Source organism: Colletotrichum abscissum (genome assembly GCF_030869225.1).
Source record: "Colletotrichum abscissum strain IMI 504890 chromosome Unknown Scaffold_2.1, whole genome shotgun sequence".
NCBI lineage: Eukaryota > Fungi > Ascomycota > Sordariomycetes > Glomerellales > Glomerellaceae > Colletotrichum > Colletotrichum abscissum.
This window is the reverse complement of record NW_026850098.1, coordinates 1,435,419-1,456,137: the sequence shown is the minus strand read 5'-3', so window position 1 is coordinate 1,456,137 and position 20,719 is coordinate 1,435,419. Positions and strand designations below refer to the sequence as shown.

At 55.1% G+C, this 20,719-nt stretch overlaps 8 protein-coding genes across 8 annotated transcripts; 6 read left to right on the top strand and 2 right to left on the bottom strand.

Moving 5' to 3' along the window:
- Positions 1 to 6: 6 nt before the first annotated feature.
- On the top strand, positions 7 to 657 carry CABS01_01174 (uncharacterized protein; the record flags this gene model as incomplete). The annotated part of the gene is made up of 1 exon (XM_060534554.1): positions 7 to 657. The coding sequence occupies one exon, from the start codon at positions 7 to 9 to the stop codon at positions 655 to 657; it is 651 nt and encodes a 216-aa protein (XP_060401632.1).
- A 1,253-nt stretch (positions 658 to 1,910) lies between these two features.
- Positions 1,911 to 2,816, top strand: CABS01_01173 (endonuclease/Exonuclease/phosphatase; the record flags this gene model as incomplete). The annotated part of the gene is made up of 1 exon (XM_060534553.1): positions 1,911 to 2,816. The coding sequence occupies one exon, from the start codon at positions 1,911 to 1,913 to the stop codon at positions 2,814 to 2,816; it is 906 nt and encodes a 301-aa protein (XP_060401631.1).
- A 2,481-nt stretch (positions 2,817 to 5,297) lies between these two features.
- Positions 5,298 to 6,211, top strand: CABS01_01172 (uncharacterized protein; the record flags this gene model as incomplete). The annotated part of the gene is made up of 2 exons (XM_060534552.1): positions 5,298 to 5,519; positions 5,684 to 6,211. 2 exons carry the CDS (start codon positions 5,298 to 5,300, stop codon positions 6,209 to 6,211), a joined length of 750 nt encoding a protein of 249 aa, XP_060401630.1.
- Positions 6,212 to 7,801: 1,590 nt separating this feature from the next.
- Positions 7,802 to 9,835, top strand: CABS01_01171 (uncharacterized protein; the record flags this gene model as incomplete). The annotated part of the gene is made up of 1 exon (XM_060534551.1): positions 7,802 to 9,835. The coding sequence occupies one exon, from the start codon at positions 7,802 to 7,804 to the stop codon at positions 9,833 to 9,835; it is 2,034 nt and encodes a 677-aa protein (XP_060401629.1).
- Positions 9,836 to 12,225: 2,390 nt separating this feature from the next.
- Positions 12,226 to 13,434, top strand: CABS01_01170 (uncharacterized protein; the record flags this gene model as incomplete). The annotated part of the gene is made up of 1 exon (XM_060534550.1): positions 12,226 to 13,434. One exon carries the CDS (start codon positions 12,226 to 12,228, stop codon positions 13,432 to 13,434), a length of 1,209 nt encoding a protein of 402 aa, XP_060401628.1.
- A 1,640-nt stretch (positions 13,435 to 15,074) lies between these two features.
- On the top strand, positions 15,075 to 16,572 carry CABS01_01169 (uncharacterized protein; the record flags this gene model as incomplete). The annotated part of the gene is made up of 2 exons (XM_060534549.1): positions 15,075 to 15,166; positions 15,369 to 16,572. The coding sequence occupies 2 exons, from the start codon at positions 15,075 to 15,077 to the stop codon at positions 16,570 to 16,572; spliced, it is 1,296 nt and encodes a 431-aa protein (XP_060401627.1).
- A 229-nt stretch (positions 16,573 to 16,801) lies between these two features.
- CABS01_01168 (short chain dehydrogenase) lies at positions 16,802 to 17,779 on the bottom strand (the record flags this gene model as incomplete). The annotated part of the gene is made up of 2 exons (XM_060534548.1): positions 16,802 to 17,570; positions 17,673 to 17,779. The coding sequence occupies 2 exons, from the start codon at positions 17,777 to 17,779 to the stop codon at positions 16,802 to 16,804; spliced, it is 876 nt and encodes a 291-aa protein (XP_060401626.1).
- Positions 17,780 to 18,747: 968 nt separating this feature from the next.
- On the bottom strand, positions 18,748 to 20,502 carry CABS01_01167 (uncharacterized protein; the record flags this gene model as incomplete). Its single annotated transcript, XM_060534547.1, has 9 exons — positions 18,748 to 19,075; positions 19,123 to 19,283; positions 19,331 to 19,371; positions 19,425 to 19,538; positions 19,593 to 19,721; positions 19,767 to 19,856; positions 19,909 to 20,100; positions 20,148 to 20,315; positions 20,364 to 20,502. 9 exons carry the CDS (start codon positions 20,500 to 20,502, stop codon positions 18,748 to 18,750), a joined length of 1,362 nt encoding a protein of 453 aa, XP_060401625.1.
- Between the last annotated feature and the right edge of the window lie 217 nt (positions 20,503 to 20,719).

Here is a 20,719-nt window from a genome sequence, read left to right as displayed (position 1 = left end):
AGGCAGATGACTACCTTGCCCACCATAGCGCCAACCGAACGTGCCGATTCCCTCAGTGTGCAAAACCACCGTCGCTTAACCGGTGCGCATTTTCGAGGCCATGGACCTGCAAGCAAGGAATGTGCAAGACAGCTGTCGACTAGACTGGCCAAGGGACAAGTTTTTGATCGCCCTCCCACGCTTGCTAGAGCGGCTGGCGTACCTTGCATGACGCCTCCGAGTGGCGCATTTGAGTCAGCTCGACAGACCGGCCTCACACCGCACTGCAGATTGGACAAAAGGCAGCCAAATTCCGATGATTCCTCGGTGAAGTCGGGAGCCTTTGCTGCTCGCACCCTCGCTTCGGCCAGTCGCCCATCCGAATCCTGCACCACCCTCAGCCTCAGAAATGGAAGATCGCCACGGTGCATGAACCGCTGCGAGATGGGCATGCAGCACACTCGTCTTACGGCTATGAGGCCTCTGACCTCTCCAACCTTCCTGACTTCTCCGAGAAACCCCCCGAAACCTCGCGAAATACGAAGCAGCTCGAATGAGGCCCGTATTGAAGTGGAAATGTCGATAGTTTGTCCGAATAACCCTGGTTTCTTTCCAAGGTCCTGTCTTGACTTAAAACAAGTCAGCTGGTTGCCCGACTGTGTACACATTGCGTCATGACTTGGATTTGACAAGAGCGGACGAACATCTCCTAGAACCGTAGCCGCTGCCATCCCATGAGGCCTGAATCACGTCTCGAAAAATGAAGTCGGGCAGCGGGCCGTGATAAGAACGTGACTGGTTTGTGGGTCGTCGTGCTGGTATCAGCCCGCCGCGCAAAGACGCTTGCTGGGAGAGGCCGGCTTTTTGGGAAAGCCTGGATGGATCGTCTGACACCAGGCTGCCCTAATTATCCTAAGATGGTGAGTAATCGACCCGCAAGGCAGTGAGACTGGACTATTGTCTGCGCCAGCTTACCTTACCTAGCTGCTATTCCCACGTAAGAACGCCATTCAGAGTCTCGGGACGTTGAGATGGAGGGAGGGCTGGTCGCGCTTCCAACGAGAATGCGGAGATAAGGCTTGGGGGCCGTGGGAGTGTGTGACAGCTTTCGAGCTACCTCGCAAAAGACTGGTGACTGGGAAGATGGACGTTTCCAAGGCATTCCATCAGATACTGGCGCCATCAATTAGCGGTGAAGGCATCAGCCGGAATGCCAGGCCCCAATGTGAAATTTGACAGATTGGAAACCCGCCGTCTCAATTTGTCTTCTTGCCACGGTCCGTGGCGTGAATCCACTACCGTATGTTTCGAGGCTGATCTAAGCGGTAGGATCGTGGTGGTTGCGCCGATATCTGTAGGTTGGCTGGTTGGTCGGTAGGCATGTAAGGTAGGGACCGAAAATGGGCTGGCTGCTCAGCTTGGAATTCCAAAGAGGAAGATCCGGGGGAGGCGAAAATACCTTCTTACCTTGCCCAGCAGACCCCGGATCGCCAAAGAATGCAGGAGCTTGGGCCATGGCCGTTGCTTCCTTCCCCGCCAGGTTCCAGAACCAGCACGTGACCCACTTGCCAGCCGGGGGTCGGGGCGGGCAGGTGCTGGGGCAGCCGCAGGGCAGGAGATGGGGCAGGAGGATGCCTGCTCTTTCCATCTCAAGTAAAGCGAGCTTCAGCTTTGTTCCAACGTCAAAGATCCAATTCATCCAACAGCACCACATCATCTCAGAATATTGCCGAGTCAGGGAACACTCATCCGACTTCTTGTTGCTCTTCGCGCCCATCACCTTCCCCTGGGCGTTCTGCCGTCAACTTCTAGTCTCCGCAGCTAAGGCGCACGGCCCCGGCCTACTGTCAAGCTCCCGCTGTCCAAGTTTGTTTGTACAACACATCTCAAGTTCTCTCACAGCTCGATTGATCGTCTATTGCGCAGTCATCATGCTCGTCAAGCTTGAAAATACAAAGTCGGCAGCGGCAAGTTCTATGGTGCTCCGCCTAGTGAGCCAGAACGTCCGGTATGCAACAACGAAACCCACTCCCAATGAGAGACCGTGGAGCTTTCGGGGACCGAAACTCTGCAACCAATTGGACTTCCTCACGACTGGCCACGAGTCAGCATTCATCTGTCTGCAAGAAGTCCTCTACTCTCAACTTGAAGACATCCAGTCTTACCTCGGTCCTGCTTGGGGACATATAGGTCTCGGTCGTGATGACGGCAAGCGAGGTGGCGAATTCTCACCAGTCTTCTACCAGGTTGGACGTTGGCAGTGCGTGCGGAATGAAACTCTTTGGTTGAGTAAGACACCAGAAAAGCCATCTAGAGGATGGGATGCCGTACTGAACCGTGTTGTTACCGTCGGGGAGTTTCTCGATAAACAAACATACTCGCGTATCGTTGTCATGAGTACGCACTTCGATCATATTGGAGTTGTCGCTCGAGAGCAGAGCGCCAAACTGCTTCTCAACGTTGCTCGAGAGTGGAGCAAAGGAGCGAACGGAAAACCTCCGACAACCGTCCTGCTTGCGGGTGACTTTAACAGTACCCTGGATGACAATGCCTACAAGACAATGGTGGCGCCGGAGTCAGGCATGGTCGATGTCTCAACTCAGGTTCCTAAAGCGAAGCGATACGGAAACGATATCACGTACACGTCGTTTGACGAGCCTGATGAGAAGCCGAAGAGAATCGACTTTTTGTTTGTGAAGGATCCGAGCCCAGCTACCATCAAGACATTTGGCGTGCTATCGAACAAGTTCGATGACGGCGTTTATCTGTCTGACCATAGGCCAGTCGTCGCCGACGTTGAGATTCCTGTCTTACGAACGGCCAGCAATACCTTCTAAAACAATACTACACGTCAATCGTGGCTTGGATTCAGAATCGTGGACCCCCGTGCAACGTCACGCAAATCAGCGGCGTAGAAGAGGCAGATCTGGACCTGCCCGAGTCTCCGAGACAAGCTCCCTGCATCTCCAGCATTCCAAGGTCTCGACGTCAAATGAATTCGACTGGCGCGCAGGAGCTGGACAACCGCTCGGCATCGAGTGATAGGATCTCGCAGCAACAGGCTATCGACGAGTCGATGTACACGGCCGACGACGAGTGGCGTTGCGTCATTTTAAGCCTCCAAGGTCAGTCGATATGGCGTTCGCATACGGTACGATCACAACGGTATTACCTTCCGGAATCGCTGCGTATTATATTGTATACGTTTGTCCTATCTCTGCCATACGGCTTCAATGCGGCAGGCCATGTCATGTTCTACCTACCACTGTGGCGCGTTGGGATCGCTTTCAACGGTGGCGTTGAGGGATTATGCCTCAAGCGAAAAGGCGGTGTGGCTCCGAGATGGTGTCGAGTTCCTCGCTCCACAACCAACAACCGCCTATCGATCCGTCCGCCTCGGATATGTCGACTTGTCAGTCCATCGCGTCTTTGCAGCAGCGTCCGCTCTCGGCTTCATGCAGTTCGAGCGTGCAAGAGTGGCATATCGGACAAATGGCGGGCTCGCCATACTAGATAATTTGCAAAATTGCTAAACAAATGCAATCGTGGCGTGCATCAGATCTGAAGATCTGGATGGATACATACACTTGAAGACGTTCGTCAGAACCGTGTCCTCGGCCTCCGCATTTCTAATCACACAAACTATGCTTCTCTGCATACAATTCGTAATGACGATGTCTTTGACCGTGGTCATTGACTGGTGCGGCAGCTCTGCACAAAACACAAAGAGACTCAAATGTTGATGGTCGGAGGCACTTGACTGCAAACGAGCTCAATACAGAGCTCATCCATTCTCCGCAAGATACCGAACCGAGGATCCTAGCGACCCGTTCATTACCTTGGATGCGACGATGCTCCACTTCTCAACGAGGATAAAACCAACTTTGACTAGCTTCCTCGATAAGACGGAGCCACGAGAGGCTCCGGGAGGGCCTCACTCGAACCCATTTCGGCATGTCCTCGCGCTAGACGGATTTTATGCACAGCGGGCGCTGGTATACGGTGATGATGCCTGTGGGATGGGTGCATGTCATGCAGCCGGAATACGCAGTTGCGTACAGCGTGTGGAGGACGGTCTAGGCGCCAGCCAGGCAAATTGTGAATCGCACATGTTTCTTCATGTCACCTTGCCTTTGGACGATTCAGACTTGGAGTACTGCGACGGTATCAGACCGCGGCAATCTACTTCTACGCAGAAGAATGGAGGGGGAGACATTTCAGTACAGTACAATTGGAGAATTTGAAGTACATCATCTGGCTGATGTGGACGGTCCTATCGGAGCTGATAGTGCGGAGTTCGAGACCACCTTCGACTTCGAGACACAAATCCAAGAGGCGAGAACAACGCTGTCATGGCGACACGTCGTTCAGAGTCACATTGAGAACAAACTCCAGTGACTTGACCACAACAACAACATGATGTCGATCTCGAGTCCGTGTACCGCGGTGACGCTATTCCTGCAAACAGTGTCGTTCTTGCAGCGAGATCGGTACCTACTAAAGAGGGACCAGGGCATCGTACCCCAAGATATCCGTACGCAGCTCTATCAGACGCATACCCTACAGACAGCAAGACGCGGGGAGACAGATCTAGACGGGCAACACTGCAGGAATTCAGCATCGTGATGCCATCTTACATGGCTTCGTTCAACAATTACAAGGGACTAATTTGTGCTTGGACAAGTTGGCCACGGACAGCAGCCATTCAAGTCCGAGATGGAGCGATGACTCCCATTGCCGTCCCGGCCCCGCCCTATGAGAAAAGCGAGCGGGCCCGGACTGCATGAATCTGCATTCCTGACCGGGTGGGTCGGGCCCATGATTGGGCTTTCCGGCGCAAGTGCGTTGGCGATGCGGTGCCGAAGGGCGATGGGGTTAGTTCTGCATTATGTGCAGACTTTGCTTCAAGCTTGTCAACCATTTGAAGGCGCCCGGTTGTCTACCTACGCTACCCAGGATGACAACGAAACTTTTGAAAGTACAGGAAACGTCTCCTGATGTTTGGTTCGCGCAAGCTCCGAGTCGTCAACCACCTCGACCACCTCATGGGGCGCGCACCAGACTAGGGACTGTCTCTCGGTCGATCACCTCACCAATCCTGAGAACCTTCCTTTTGTTTCTTTTTCTCGCCCACCCCCAAATATCTTAACCGAAGTCGAAAACACGTTTTGGTCAAAAGAAGAGAGAAAAAGGGTCTGGCAGGCCGCAGAGCGCGGCAAACGATTGGATGCTCGTGGTGTCGTTCGTCAGCCCGCTTCGCTGTTGATACCCAAAGGCCAAACCCAGCCACAAGGTCGGGCAGTAAATCCAGCCATTTGATGGAGAAGTCGAAAAATCCCAGCCGAAAAGGGCACAACGCACCAGATAGCAACGCTCCGTCATCGTTGAGTGACACCCCCGCCTGGTTCGGCCCTGGAGGTGGATCTCCCGCGCACACGGAGACTCCCTCCACCAGCCAGATTTTAGCAGCACAGCGCAGCCCAAGGCAGCCGGCCCATCCTGTCTCATTCAGACAACTGGCAGAAGACTCAGAAAGCGTTGTTTCCCTCTCTTCTGTGGCCACACCCCCGTCGAGTACCTAGGTGTTCTAGGGCCTCCGTCGGTAGTTAGTACCTAGGCCAGCGTGAGGGAAGGGGTGGCTGTCGCATTCGAGAGTTCAATGGCGGCACGAAGAAGAAAACACTGCCATCGGGGCACAACGTAGAAAAAGCCCTTGGTCGGACACTCGCACAAGCAAAGCAGCTCTGCTGTCTGGCATCGCAACACATGGGCGGCGTACACGAACGTCAGCGCTACGACGGTAACGGAACATGGATCTAAATGGAAAGTTCAAGGTTGGGGCACTTTGTGCTGTGAAGAGCTTCCTTGTGGGCGCGGCGTCCACGGATTCGCAACACCCCAGCAGGCCTTGCCAGGCTCTCGACCCCCGTTCGAGGGAAAATCCATTGCAACGGTCGCGGACGGGAAGAAACGAAAGACAAGGGCTTCTCCACAGTTGGGCCTGAGTGCTTCTGGCGCTCTGACCCGAAGCGGCGACGATTGGCACCGGCGCCAACGAAAAGCACCAACATCAGAGCCCCAGGGGACCGCCCAGTTCCCAACTTTGCGGTCAAATGCTATGTCGAAGGGGTTTCCCTGGTTTGACGCCGGTGCTGCGGATGAACCACAGCCAACAGAAGCTTCCTGGAACGAGACGAACTGGCTCGACGTCGGTCCAGTAGACTTTAGCTGAGTCCTTTCGACGGTCCTTGCTGCCACGCGGTGGAGCTTGAGGCTATTCTGTTAGCTCTAGCTTGTTTCTGATGTGGGTTGTCGCAGTTTTCCCACCCAGGAATCCCGACTCCCAGGACCCAGCGAGCGCCAGGAAGAAGAAAAAAAAAAGAAGAGTTCCCACAAGCCGGCAATCTCTGTCCTCCACCCATTTTTAGGCGATTTCGATACAGTTTGACAGGGAGAAGTGACGACAGCAAAGAAATTCCCTGTCCTCCTTGGGTCCCATGCTTCTCCAGACTCGCACACGTTCTTGACAGTCACAGACCCTGGCATTTCGACTGTGCAACTTGGGAGAGACGTTGCAAAGCTGGGCAGCACCAGTAGCCCGTCTCCTCGCACACCCTCTCTGTCTGCCTCTCCGTCTCTCTCTCTCTAACGTTACAGGCCTGTCCTCCGTCTCCCGCAAACCATAGTCCGTTCCAGCGCTCCCGTCCGCCTCGGATAGTCGAGAATCAAAGCCGGAGCCAAGTCTCTAGATCCATCAGAGCTCTCACAGCCATTTGCGGACTCAGGCACACGCCCCTCCTCCTTCACTCGAGGCAGTTGTAGTGCTTGCTATCATCGAGCGCTGGCCGGTCATTGGAGTGACACTGGACGAGCGGCAGAGCACCCCGGGCAACGAGAAGACCTCATCCGCTGTCAGGTCCTTTTTTTGCTGTGACCACACCCCTCCATCGGGTCGTCAAATTCAGGGCCGTCCCCGCGATTGGCCTTCCTGTAGGCTATTTTTTCACTTGTGGTGCTGCGAATGAGTTGCTGGGCTGCGCACACACCTCGCTCGCCCTCCCCTCCCTTTGCTCCGGACTCTTCCTCCCACGGCGCGACAGTCATTACACTACAATTGCAACTGCACGCACTCACGCTACCTGTCCTATCCGTACGAAGGAAGTACCTTACCTGCGATGCAAAGCATAGGTCGGATGAGGTACCTAGGTAGGCAGGGCAGGATTAATAAGACAGCACGCTCGTCCACAGCCCGCCCACGGCCACGGTCAGCCGTCGTTTTCTTGGATTATTCTCGATCCCACGTTGTATACAACGAAACACAACAACAGATTCGACAAATATCATATCTCTCCCTCGTCCGCGCTTCTCCTGACGATCCATAATACCTCAACTACCCTTACTCTTCTGACAACCTAGGTAGCCAACAACGAACAACGAGTAACCTGGCCGCCCTCGCACACCCAGCCAGCATCAGCACCAGCATCCGCAGCGTCTCATTTTCTCCCACACCCAATTTCCACGCCCCCCTCATCCTGGTCGGATTTTCATCCCCACAAATACGGGCCCTCCCTCCATCAGATAGTGGTCGCATCCCCTTCCGCATCCCCACTGCCTTTCTCGTCCGCCCTTTATACAAAAAAGTTCCCGATTCCCACCGCAGCCAAGTTCTTTCCCCCCAGTTCACCACACCTTCGATCACTTGCTACGAACCTACGATTGCTCGCCTCTGTCGAGGCACCTTTGCCTCTTATCACCAGTCGCTCGACTACCGAGCCAACGCAAACACACCATAGCCCATTACGACGATCGACACCGCTTCATCATGGCCCCTAGGAAGATTGTTGCCCACTGCGAAGACGTCGACGAGGAGACTGGCTCCGTTATCCAGGGCTCCGACAAGTATGCCCAGTCACACGCACCAGGAAGCCCATCAAGAGAGAAGGCAAACAGCGGCAAATCTCGCAATAAGGACAGGATGACGAGACCAATCTCCGCCTCCCCGCAATACGGCCACACCGACTCGGACGATACCGTTCACCCCGCTATCCCGGACAAGAAAGTGAGGGACAAGAGACGATCTGAACAAAAAGCTGCTGATCGAGCCGCCGAGAAGCTCGCCGAGAGGGCCGCAAGGGACGAGGCCGCCCGAGAGCAGGGTCGTCGAGAGGAAAGACACCGTCTCAAGAAGGAGCAGGAAAAGGCTTCACGTCGCGAACAAGAACGCCTCGAGCATGAGCAGCGCGAACGAGAGGAGCGTCACCAGAAGCGCGAGCGATCCGCCGCCAAGAAGTCCGCAACCCGTCCCTCCACAAAGCACGTCAACACGGCCCCCGTCGTCCACACCCAGAAGACCGCCCAAAAGCCAGATGAATACAGAAGACCACGTTTTACGGAAGAAGAATCCTCGCAGTACGGTGTACAGCAGCCGGCACAGGCACAGGGTGCGCGTCCCCGAGCTTCAAGTCGCCCTGCCAGCTACTACGGCCAAGGCTCCCGACCACCTACCTCCAATAAGCAATGGCATGCCGCGAACAACGCTTCGCCCTTCACTCCGGCCCCGAACCCATCGCCATTTGCACCATCGATCCACGCACCGCCTTCCTCTCATGCCTCGTCGCCCTTTACTCCCGCTCCTATGCCGATTCCCATCCACCCATCACCGCATGTGCAGTCGCCGTTCGCACCCGCACCTGGCGCCTCGTACACCCAATCGCCAGGCCCCTGGGGCCCCGGAAGTGTTCCTTACCCTATGCAGGCGCCGCACCATCCGCCTCCGCCGCCGTCGAACGATTACTTTCCGCCTACCCCTGTGGCGAGCAGCCCCCGACACTCAAACCTGGCCCAACGCTTCCAACAGAGGCCTTCGTCGGCCATGGGACACCGGTCCATGTCAGCGTCTACCTTCGAGTACGACAACTACGGGTACCATCCTAGCCCTGTCCACGCCCACGCCCACCCACATGGACCCGGCCCTACCTATGAGCAAGAGAATATCCCCATTGGCAGACGGCCATCTCTCAAGGTTCGGGACAGAGACAGAGACAGCGACTTGATGCCGCCGCCGCCGTTCCCCCGCTCACGAACGACTGCCCCTCAGCAGGCTTTCCGTCCCCCGCCTCAACCTCATCCCCAGCAGCGACAGATCATGTCTCAGGGCTATGACTCTGATGATTTCGATGGCGAAGAATCCATGTACCAGGAAATCGTTCCCCATGGTTACCAATATGACGACGGCGTTGTTGCCAGGCCCCGTGGTCACCGAAGGGGTTCCAGCACGTACAGCCATCGCGCATATCAGATCGAACCTGCTCCTGCTCCCGCGCCCGCCCGCAGTAGCCGCCGCCATTCGTACATGGCTGGCGGCGAAAGCGGTAGCTACTCGCAGTCCAAGTATGACTCCGCCGAGGCTGCTGCTATGGCCTACCAGAACGGCGTAAGCGGCGGCGGCGGTGTGCCTTTGACTGCTGCGGCCCTCTCAAAGGCTGGGAAGAAGAGCAAGAGCAGCAGGTCCAGTGGAAGTAGCGACAGCCGCGACGAAAGCGACTTCCTACGAAGCGCCACCACGCGGACCACTCGGTCTTCTGCCATTGACGGCGACGACATCACCATCAAGGTTACGGGTCACGCCGTCCTGCGAGTTGGCAACGCCGAGATTCAGTGCCAGGATGGCGGCGAAATCAACATCAGCCAGGCAGCACGCATTGCTGGTGGTAGTGATAGGGATACCGTCTACTCCGATGAACGCCGCAGCCGCATTGACCGACCAGCTATCCGTGATCGATCCGAAAGCCGGACCGACTCCTATGCTCGTAGCCAGGCGGACGAGTTCGAGCAGTTCCGCATTCCGTTTACCTAAATCGAATTGCAACGACAATGACGAGTTGATGAAGCGACGCACTTTTGTTTTTCACTTTGCACGGTTTCATTAGAGCGAGCGTTGTTTCTGCACTTGGAACTCAGATTGAAAGCTGTATCGATATGATTGGCTTCTTATTTCCATTTCTCTTTCTTCTTTGCTTCTGCAACTGCTTAGGTCGACTTTCTGGCAGCGGAAAAGTTTATACCCAAAGCAGAGGCTGTCGCGAGCTCTGCTCCTTTATCTTCATATTTTCAAGCATCTTTATACCATTTACAGGACGAATCATGTATGTGCCGATTATGGCTGTGCGGCCCGGGTGAGACCCGCGGGCGTTTTGAATTTTGTAGGGTCGGGACACGATAATGAGTTGTGTTTTCTGGACATATGCGGAGACTTTTCCAGTCTCCTAACCCGGAAGGAGTCATGGGTGTCGTGTTTCCTTTAGCGCACGACATCCGGACTGGACGATTTTGATAGACAACCTGTATCGGCAATCCGGGAAGTTCGCACTTCTTGTGCTTTTAGGGAGAAGGGTATTCGGCAAATTGTTACGCTCAGTTAGCTACCTTGCGCGGTTCTGTTTTCTTCTTCTTCATTTCTGCTTAGAGGACATTGTTAGCAGGATACCATTGGGATGGGTTCGGCTGCCCCCTCCAAAGCCACGGGCATGGGGCGTTGTTGGAGACTACAAAAGGACGTAGTTCATTCAGGGCCCCAGCCTTTTGGGACGGGCAGGTAAAAAGGGGAGTGGTTTTGGAATGTCAATGGGGGCTATTATGGTGTATGGTATTTGGTAGCGGATGAACTACCCATCTCATTTCCCTATTCTAGCGGCAAGGATAAGATACCCCTAACATGGCTGAGCCGTGTAGGCCGCATATGAAATAAACATGTCGTTGGAACAACAACTCTATCGTTTGCAACGTGCTTAATTGTCTCGCGATTATGGTGCCAGCGGACGTTGAATGATGATCTTTGTACGTTCACGCCCCTCCTTCCATTTTAACACGGAGGACCGCCGGAGTCAATCACTTGCCCGTTCCGGGCATCCCGATGAATAGGGAGACTACACTCCAGACTGCTTCTGGAACTCTACGGACTCAGTGACTGTATGTATTTCTGCTCTCCTGAGCTCTTGCAAGACCAATAACAGCAAGGTTCGGACACTCAATTGGTGAATATAATCCCTCCCCCCTGGATATAAGAACGAAGCTTCCGGGCATGTTCAGCGTCTAGCTGTTGGCGCCGGCGTTGTGATACAGATTTGAAACGGGGTGGATTAGTTCACCTGTTGGGGAGGAGGCCTTAGAGGGTGGTCGCTTGGAAGGCCCTGGAGGATTGGTCTGAGAAGACGGGCCATCTTTCTCTTCTTTTCTTCTCTGCAGTGACATTTTCTTTGAAGTGTGTTTGGTACGGATGCTCGTTAACTCAGGTAGCTTATTTCTGGATGGCTGGATATGGGATGGGGGGCGGAAGGGAACATGTCACTCGGCGCGTGTTGGGAATGAAAGCGTTCGAACGGATGTGGATACCGCGTGCGCTGGCTCCCGCGCGGCGGGTACGGGAGAACCCAACGGTTCGAATGGAATGGCCCCATTGTCCGTTGTCCGTTGGTGTTCCCATTTTTTGTGACACTTGCGGCTTTGGCCCTGGATGGTGCCCGACGATTCACGAAAGGGGATAAGGGGGTACATGGTTTGGCGTGATTGGGTAAGGTGAGTGAGGTGTGAATGAGGTGAGCATGGTGGATGCGGTTGCTGGGCTGCGGGTGGGGTCTGTTTACTTTCGACGTCATTGGGACGGGAGGCTGGGAGAGAGCAGGCGCGATGGGGTGCTGGACACTATTTCGCTAACACAGAATACGGCCTCTGGAGGTCGCATCGGGTTGCACACGAATCGAAGGGCCAAGCTATTTGTCCGTAGTCAGTGTTTTTTCTCCATCCTACAAGGCCATTTCACCTTGGAGCACTGGGCAGGCGCAAAAAAAAAAGTCCCGAGAGAGAGCAGGGAAGCGACCCCCAGGCAGATTCCCCCACCAACCACCTCACTTGTTCGCGCACATCCCCCAGCCACGGCAATTTCTGGTTTCTATAGGAACAAGCCTTCCGCCACCACGCGGCTGGCCAGGCAACTTTCACCTCTTACCTTGTCCGCATTCTTCACCTTTTCGACATTCCACCGGGAGAATAGAGTGCGTATTACCCATTCTCTGACTAGGGTGGACTGCAGAAGAAGCATTCCCTTTACAGCATCCACAACCACACATTCCAGTCTCACCTCCATCATCGCTGGTTCTGCCAGCAATCGTCAACCACTACCCAGATTTCATACCGAAAAAGCTTTTTTACCACGTACCTCGGCTTCAACTGAAGTCCACCTTGCCAATCATGGCTCCGGCCGTCGTCAACGGCCTGGCGCACCAAGCCCGCTCCTTCATCGCGGGCAGACGACTCTCGAGCCTCCCCGACCCAGCAGACATCACAGCCCGATCAATCGACGCGGGCTCCGTCGGGCCTCTCGCCGCTCGCTCCCTCCTCCTCGCCCGCGATAGCACGGGATACAAGGAGGACCCCCACGTCGGCGTCACCGACCCGGGCAACATCAACAACACGGCCATCTTTGTGCTGTTCGGCCTCATCGGCGCCGCTTTTGTCATCACCGGCATCTGGTTCTTCTTCTGGGCCCGCAACGGAGGCTTCTACTTCAAGGACAACGACTGGGACGACTACAAGACGACGGTGCTCCGCCGCAGGGGTCCCAACGGCACTCTCCTGTCCGGCGCCACCAAGTCGACCAAGCTCGGAGGCGGCAGCGTCTACAAGGACTACGACGACAACCAGACGAGCATCTCGGGAACTACCTTGTCAGGCATCACGGCGGGGCCTAGCGACATCGGCGCCCGTGAGAAGCGCGAGCGCAAGAAGGAGAAGAGACGCAGGGAGAAGGAGGCCGCGCGCCACAAAGAGAAGGCCTCGTCCCAGAACTACGACGAGGCCGGCGTGCTCATTGACGAGGAGGCCGAACGCGAGGCCAAGAAGCATCTCCGCTCCTACCGCCACGAGAAGCCCGCCCGCGTCGGCGGTCTGAACAAGGAGTCCGAGGCGTCCGAGTGGGACGGCTCGACGAACCCTACCGAGTCCAACGTCTCAACCAGCTTGTTGTCAGGCCAGCAGACCACGCCGACGTCGACGCCCCACAAGAAGAGCGGTCACGGTGGTATTCGCAAGGTGTACAGCACGGCGGACCGCAACGAGGAGCGCGAGCGCCAGCGCATCCGCGCCGAGGCCAAGAAGCTGCAGGAGCGGGGCCGGGCTGCGGGTAGCTCGAGGCGCGACTTCAGCTTCCAGCGGGCGAGCACGGTCGCCGAGGACCAGAACACGCGCGGCTACGCGCTCCCGCCGCCGAGGGAGGAGCCCGAGCCGAGTATGCCGGGCAGCTGGGCCGAGAGCGATATCACGAGCGCGCTGGAGAGCGATGTGGGGAACAAGTCGTATCACCACGTCATTCCTGGCTTGAGCAGCCAGAGCGCCGTGAGCAGTGATTATGCGGATGAGAGGCGCAAGAGGAGAAAGGAGCGTCGTCACCGTGATCACTGAGTTATGATGGTCATGGCCATGATCCTGGTGATATTTACAAGTCACGGTTGATAGGATATGAAAGATGAAGAGCAAGTTTCACGAAATGAGGCATGATGAGTCTTGAATTCTCATCCGAGACTGCATGGACGATGGACGAAGGAAGTTGGGAGATGGATCATGGAGAAAAACAAACAAAGACACGAAATGAGTTTGAGTTGCGATTGGCGAGCATATTTTGAGAAATGCGGGCGTTTGGGGATTGCTTTGTGGTAATTTCTGGTATCGGGGACTTTGTGCCCTGCGGGATGGATGTGTAGAGTAGCAACGCGAGCAACGCGATCATGTAGATTGATGATTGGGCTGAAGCAATGAAATGAGGATTCAGTAATTGTGTTTTGCAGCTGTGATTATGGGTGATAATGATGGGGGGATTGTAGTGTTGAAGTGTGATGTCGAGGTGAGTTGTAATATTGAGGTTCGATGTTGAAGTGAAGCCAAGTGGGGTTTATGATGTGAGCGAGGACATTTGTAGTTGATATCGCCATTCGTCATCGTTGTTAACTCAAGGTTTGGAGACGGATACGGAATTCTTGGGTATGCTCATTCTAGCTTGAAATGTCTGGTTATACACCACGAAGCTTTGTATTCCAGGAACCTGATCTTTTCGTCTATAGCGGTGATAGATTTTGGCACGTTTCAAGCTTTGCTGTGTTCTGAGTCCACATGTGGTTTTGAAATACCGTTATCCGTGTCATTGAATGATTTCCACGCAGTCGGTCACTACTGCTATGTACGGATACTGAGGGAGGGGGGGGGGGGGTAACTTACCTGCCTTAAGCCTAATGGAACAGTGCGTTGACCGCCCCGTTCTAATATTATTTACTTGTAGAAAGAGGAAAAGATAGCCATGTTCTTACAACCCATGGTCTTATCTGGAGGTGTGTATCTGTAAGCTCGGCTCCCACTAAAGTATGAATGGAACTGTTTTCAAGTCCATGATGTTGCTGTGTCCGACCGAGTTCATTACTAATTGGTAAGCGGAACCTGCAGCGATAAAGTTTCCAGCCCCACGGTGTTCTAGGCGGGGGTTGCTGCACAACCTGAACGATGAGTTGGTGCCGGTAACCCATTGGATCCTTACAGGCCCGAGCGATCGCGGCAGCCGCCGGCCGCTGTCGGGGCGTGGAGGGGGAGGGGCGGGGACCCTTTTTTTCGGCGGGGTGGTTGGGAGGAACGACGCCGCGGGGTATTGACGGGTTGCTTTTTTTTTCTTCAACCTCCCTTTCCGCTCGCGCTCCTGTTTGCCTCTCGAACGATTCCGGTAGTCTGGAGTGGACCAATTGCTTCACTCGTACCAACGCGGAAAGTATATCATTCGCCAAGCAATTTTCGATCACTGTTCAAGTTTGTTGAGAGTGTTCTGGCGATTGTGAGCAGGGGTGGTTCGGAATCGGTGCCCCTCGTCAGAGGCACTTTGCGCAACACCATCGTCACTATCGAGCACACCAAACGCGGGAAAACTCAGAAATCTCACCGGCGTTCGAATCTTGGTGTGTGCAATTTGGGGAATTTTAACGCCGTTTCTTTTGGCGCAAGAATTACGCGCAGAAATCTGAGGGGGAAGGAAATAGGGGGAAGGAAAGCCAGACCAGCCAGCCATGGCGGACGACGAGCAATGGAGCGGCATGGAGAACACGGTTGACGATCCGGAGGAGACGAGGGTCATTTTCTGTGCCCTCGACTCATTTCTGTGAGTGGTTTATGCTCTAGTTTCTCTTCCTGTTCTGCAATTGGATGAGGGGACCACTGCTATATCACGGGTGAGTCCCGCAAGGCGGAAGAGATTCTTCACCCTGACGTGCCAAACGAACGGAACTCACCCTCACTCTTATTCTCATCTTCCTCACCACCATCACGACCTCAATCCTTTCAACTCACTAACCATCCTACAGCCAATACGCAAAAGTGGCACACTTCAACGTAACCCACCTCCGCCGCCAATCCTTCTACGCCCTGCCCCAGGCGCACTGGCAGATGCTCGCGGCTCCGCCCTTCAACTTCCTCGACACCCTCGAGCGCACCGACGACGCCATCGAGTCCAACGCCGAGCTCGCCCGCGCCATCGCCCACAACGGCCTGCGCTCCTTCCACCTCGTAGACGAGAACTCGACAGAGGAACCCAAACTGCCGGACAACTGGGTCGGCGTCGCAAAGCACGGCGACACCGACAAGGCGCGCAGCACCCTCCGCCAATTCTACCGCGACTGGTCCGCAGAGGGCGCGGAGGAGCGCAGCACATGCTACGGTCCTGTCCTTGGAGCCCTCGATCGCGAGCGCAAGGCCCGACAGTCGTCTTCTGCCACGACGACAGACGCCAACGTCGCTGCCGCGGAACCCCTGAAAGTCCTCGTCCCCGGCGCGGGACTGGGCCGCCTCGTCTTCGATCTCTGTCTCGACGGCCACGACGCAGAGGGCAACGAGATCTCCTACCACCAGCTCCTCGCCTCCTCCTACATCCTAAACTGCACGAAACAAGCAGGCCAACATAAAATCTACCCCTGGGTCCACTCCTTCTCCAACCACCGCACGCGCGAGAACCACCTCCGGAGCTGCGCCGTACCCGACATCCACCCGGCGACGGAACTCGCGCGGGTGCAGCAGCAGCAGCAGCAGCAGCAGTCTTCTGAACCGGGAGGTGCAGGAATCGGCAGCATGTCAATGTGCGCCGCAGACTTCCTCTGCCTCTACTCCGACGCCGAGCACGCCTCGGCCTACGACGCCGTCGCGACCGTCTTCTTCCTCGACACGGCGCCCAACCTCGTCCGCTACCTCGAGACGATCCACCACGCCCTCCGCCCCGGCGGTCTCCTCATCAATTTCGGGCCCCTGCTGTGGCACTTTGAGAACAACGCCCCCGGGAACCACGGGCGCGATACCGACGGTGACGGCGACCACGACGCGAGTAACTCGTCGGGTATTGCGGATCCGGGGAGCTTCGAGTTGAGCGATGACGAGGTCATGGCGTTGGTCGAGAAGGTGGGTTTCGTGGTGGAGAGGAGGGAGACGGGGATTGCGGCGCCGTATATCCATGATGGGGAGAGTATGTTGCATACCACGTACCGAGCGAGTTTTTGGGTGGCGCGGAAGCCGTTGTAGACTTTTTTTTTTTTTTGCTGTCTTGAACTCTCTCGATCTTCTGATTTCTTGGCTCTGTTACCAATCTGTACATATTGACGGGATGTAAGGGGTCAGCAGTGCAAGTCAACTGCATCACGGTAGCATGATAGACTCGAGGCAAAGGCAAAGTGAACCCTGATGGGAGGCAATTACATATTCTTGTTCAAAAGAGCAACACACCATCTACACAGCCTACTCAGAAGCTTCCTTACAACTTACTAGGAGGAACGTTCAACTCCCCCCTCTGCCACAACGACCCGCCATCAATAGCAATGACCTCCCCGTTAACATGCGAACCCGCGCGGCTAGCAAGGTACACCACCGCGCCCGCGATATCCTCCGGCCGTCCCAGCCGACCCATCGGGTTCCCCTTGCCAATCTTATCCGCGCCGCCGCCAATCTCCAGCAACCCGTTGGACATCTTACTCGGGAAGAAGCCGGGGGCAATGGAATTCACAGTAATCCCTCTGGGAGCAAGCTCCAGCGCCAAGTTGCGACCGAGGTGCAACACGGCGGCCTTGCTGGCGCTGTACCCATACGTGCCCTGCTTGCCCAGCGTACCGACCCCCAAGCCCGCAACAGACGCCGTGATGATAACCTTTGCCGGCTCGCCGCCAGCGCTCTTGTTCGCAGCCACGCTCTTCTCGAGCAGCGGGGTAAACAGCCGAATGGTGTTGAACACGCCCTTGACGTTCAAATCCATCACCTTGGCAAACGCCTCGTCCGGGTGGGTGTCGAACGCCTCGCCCCAGGTGGCGCCCGCGTTGGCGAACAGGATATCGACGCGGTCGGCGTGCTTCCTGACCTCGGCGACGAGGTGCTCCACGCCCTTGATGGACGCCGCGTCCGCGGGGACCGGGATCGCGACGGCGCCGGGCTGGAGGTTGGGCAGGGCGTTGAGGGCCTTGCATGCCTCTTCGCAGGCTTTGCCCTTGCGGGAGGAGATGAAGACTTTGGAGGCACCGGCTTGGAGGAAGCTGTTGTTTTTTTTCCATCGTCAGTCAAGGGTTTCTTTTCACCATGATCTTGTACGGATTAAAGAGCACACGCAAGAGAAGAGAAGGAGAGATTGAACGTACGCTGAGGCGGCGTGCAGACCAAGACCGCGAGAGCCGCCGGTGACGACGGCGACCTTGCCCTTGAGGGAGAAGAGGGAGGGAAAGTCGTGGAGCTGTGCTTCGGCCATTGCTGATGATTTCTCCGGGGTTCCTGTGATTCAATTGATTGTTTCAAAGGTTTCTAATGAAGAAGAGCAAGTTTAGAAGGACAGAAGGTCGGAAGATCGGAATAAAATGAAGAGTATGGGGGATGAAGAAGGTAAAAAGGGGGCCCGGGATTGGAAATCCGTACAGCTAATTAATCAATTCGTGTCTTCCCCAGAGTTTAGAACCGACCTTACCCCGGGCGGTGACGTTTGCGGGGGAGAAGATACCGAGCCTCGGCTGTCCCGCTAGCTCCAGTTTCCCAGACACCGGGCCCACACCGGGAAAAAGCGTGGGGTCGGGGCCGATTACTGATGCACAGCATTTTGCATTTTCGCTGCCTTGGGGTCCTTGGGGTTCTTGGAATCCTAGGGGCAAAAGTGCAAAAACACCAGACAGGAATTGTAAATTCCATGTAAGGTACGGCTGCATTGTTCTAGGACCCAGCGTCCTGGGTTTGCGGCGCAGCCCCATCACAATTCATATGCAGGGTACTTCACAAGCATAGGCTGAGCAAGTAGGGTTGGTAAATCAATGTTGAGGAATAAATAGCACATAGATGAGAGTCGTGATCGTGTTGACGAGATATCCACGCGAGATGAGAGAAAAAAGAGACTCTAGTAATGCAATCTGACCATGGCCTGTTCCCATGCTCTCCACTGTTGTTTGAGCTTGCATCAATGCTGCTAATGCTGCCAACTCCCTGTGAATAACAATCTTATGCCAGATAAATCCAAGTAAATGTTTGACAACATGTGAATCATCATATCATAGCTTCCGCAATAATAGCGTAGTAAATGAGCCGGGTTGTCGGCAAAATAGACTGTCGTCTCATCGTGATAGAGGAGCCCAGGTAGGCCTAGCTCCTCCCAAAACGTATAATTTGTTAAAATGTGCTGCCATCACAAGTTGTGACAGAGACGCAAACATGTTTGCAGATAAAGGCGTCTGCTTATTTTCTTGACTTCTTCTTCGCTCGGGTCTTCTTCTCCCAGCAGTCATCGACGGCATATTCGACGTCTTCAAAGTCGTCCGGGCTGATGTAGCCGATGAAGAAGACCTTGACATTGTGTTCAACCGTGACAAGTTTGGAGTAATTCACGCGCGATTCTTTGGCGAGCTTTTCTCCCTCTATCGTGATCTTGGCCCGGACTGGTGGGAATCCAAGCTTTGGCTCATCGCGAAGCGGTCGATGGGGCTTGTGGCTGTAGATCATGCCGTGCTTGTGGGCCTTTACGCCCCTCTTGTTGCAAGCTTTGCCTTGATACGTGAGGATTGGCCTGATCTGTCAGCGAAAACTTCCACATGATAAATTAGGCTGACTTACACGCAGGTGCAGTGCCCTTCGTCATTCGCAATGACAATGAAGCGCCTGAAACCGATAAATACAGACCCTCCAAACTGGTCTTGAATCTGCTGCTTTTCGGATATCGTCGAATTCCCTGCGGCGTGAGAGCCGGATGGCTCCGACCATAGAACCTTGAAGACCTATCACACTTAGTCAAGTGAAATCATAACTGTGTAAAGTAACCTACCGATCCGGGCCGGAATTTGTGTGACGGTTCAACGACGTAACCTCCAAATTGTCAGAGTCAGTGAATCGAGGTATAGATGCATATGTCCACTCACGAGGGTCAAGATCTTCAGCAGACCCATGAGTGCCGCTTATGTCAAAGGATGGTGTAGGGCTTTGGCGGCCCTTTGGTGTTGCCGTACCGTCGTCCTCCTCGTACGCTGGATAAGCTGTCTGGGTAATCAGCCATGGGGATGGCACTGAGGACTATGCCTGTTCCTTACCTGTACCATATGCGGGATCCGTCGATGACCCGCCGTGACCGGAAGTCCCATACATCTCGTTGCGGTTCGACATAGCCTCTTCCACTACCGGATCATAGTCATCTAGGTCCGCCGTTGCGTATCCAGAGTCTGCCGACATCAGCATGGTTCAGATCCCTAAGCCGAGTGCCTCACCTTGACTGTATGTAGCCGTAATTGGATCATGAGCTGTCCCATATCCCTCAGACTCGTGATATAGGCTTTCTGCCCCAGCTTGCGGAGGAGCTACTTTGGATTTGTTAGCTGCACAGTTTTTCACAAGATCAACCTCGCTTACATTCTTCATCCTGTAGCCCAGTGGTGCCACCCTTTGCGCCCCAGAAAGGATCTAATGGCGGCGGGGGAGGGTCTTCAGGTGAAGGACTTCGTTCAGCGGGTGGATCTGGGGCGTAGGCTGTCTCTTTTCCCTTCCTAGATCTACCTGAGCTGCCTTGGGATGTCGCCGAAGGTTCATACATGTAGGATGGATCTGCAGCAGGGTTAGTCCCAGCTATGCGATGCTGTCACACAACTCACCATTATGCTCGATATCCTGTCCCTCATAGCCATAACTGTGTTCGGTGGTAGGCGGCAGATCGAGGTTGTCCATGGTTTCCGTGAGTTCGTCTACTGCTCGGGGAGTGAAATCGTCTTGCGGCGCCGGCGCCGGCATCGCAATATCCTGCCACTCATAGTCGTATTCGCCTTTAGACGTCAGCTGCATTCGCAATAGCACGTCGATTCATGACTCACCATTGCTGTTCATGCGGTACCTGTAGTTCTTCTGGTAGTCTGGATTCCACTGCCAATCACTCCACGCACTCCATGTACTCCCACCTCTGCCGCCTCCGCTCTTCGACTTGTGTTTGCTTGACCTGCTCGACTTGTGCATGATTGCATTTTGTGTCGACACTTGGAGAGGTTCGAACTTCGGCGCCGATCATGGGTGGGCCTCCGCGCAAGACCGGGTTCGGGGACGGAGACCGAGTCTTGGTGATAGTGTAAGCTTGAGGCTCAAGAAGAAAGAGACAACAGACAAGCGGACCTCGACAGGCAAGCCGGGCCTCGAGGCCTCGGGGCCACGACAGGATAAAAGGAGTGCCCGCTTA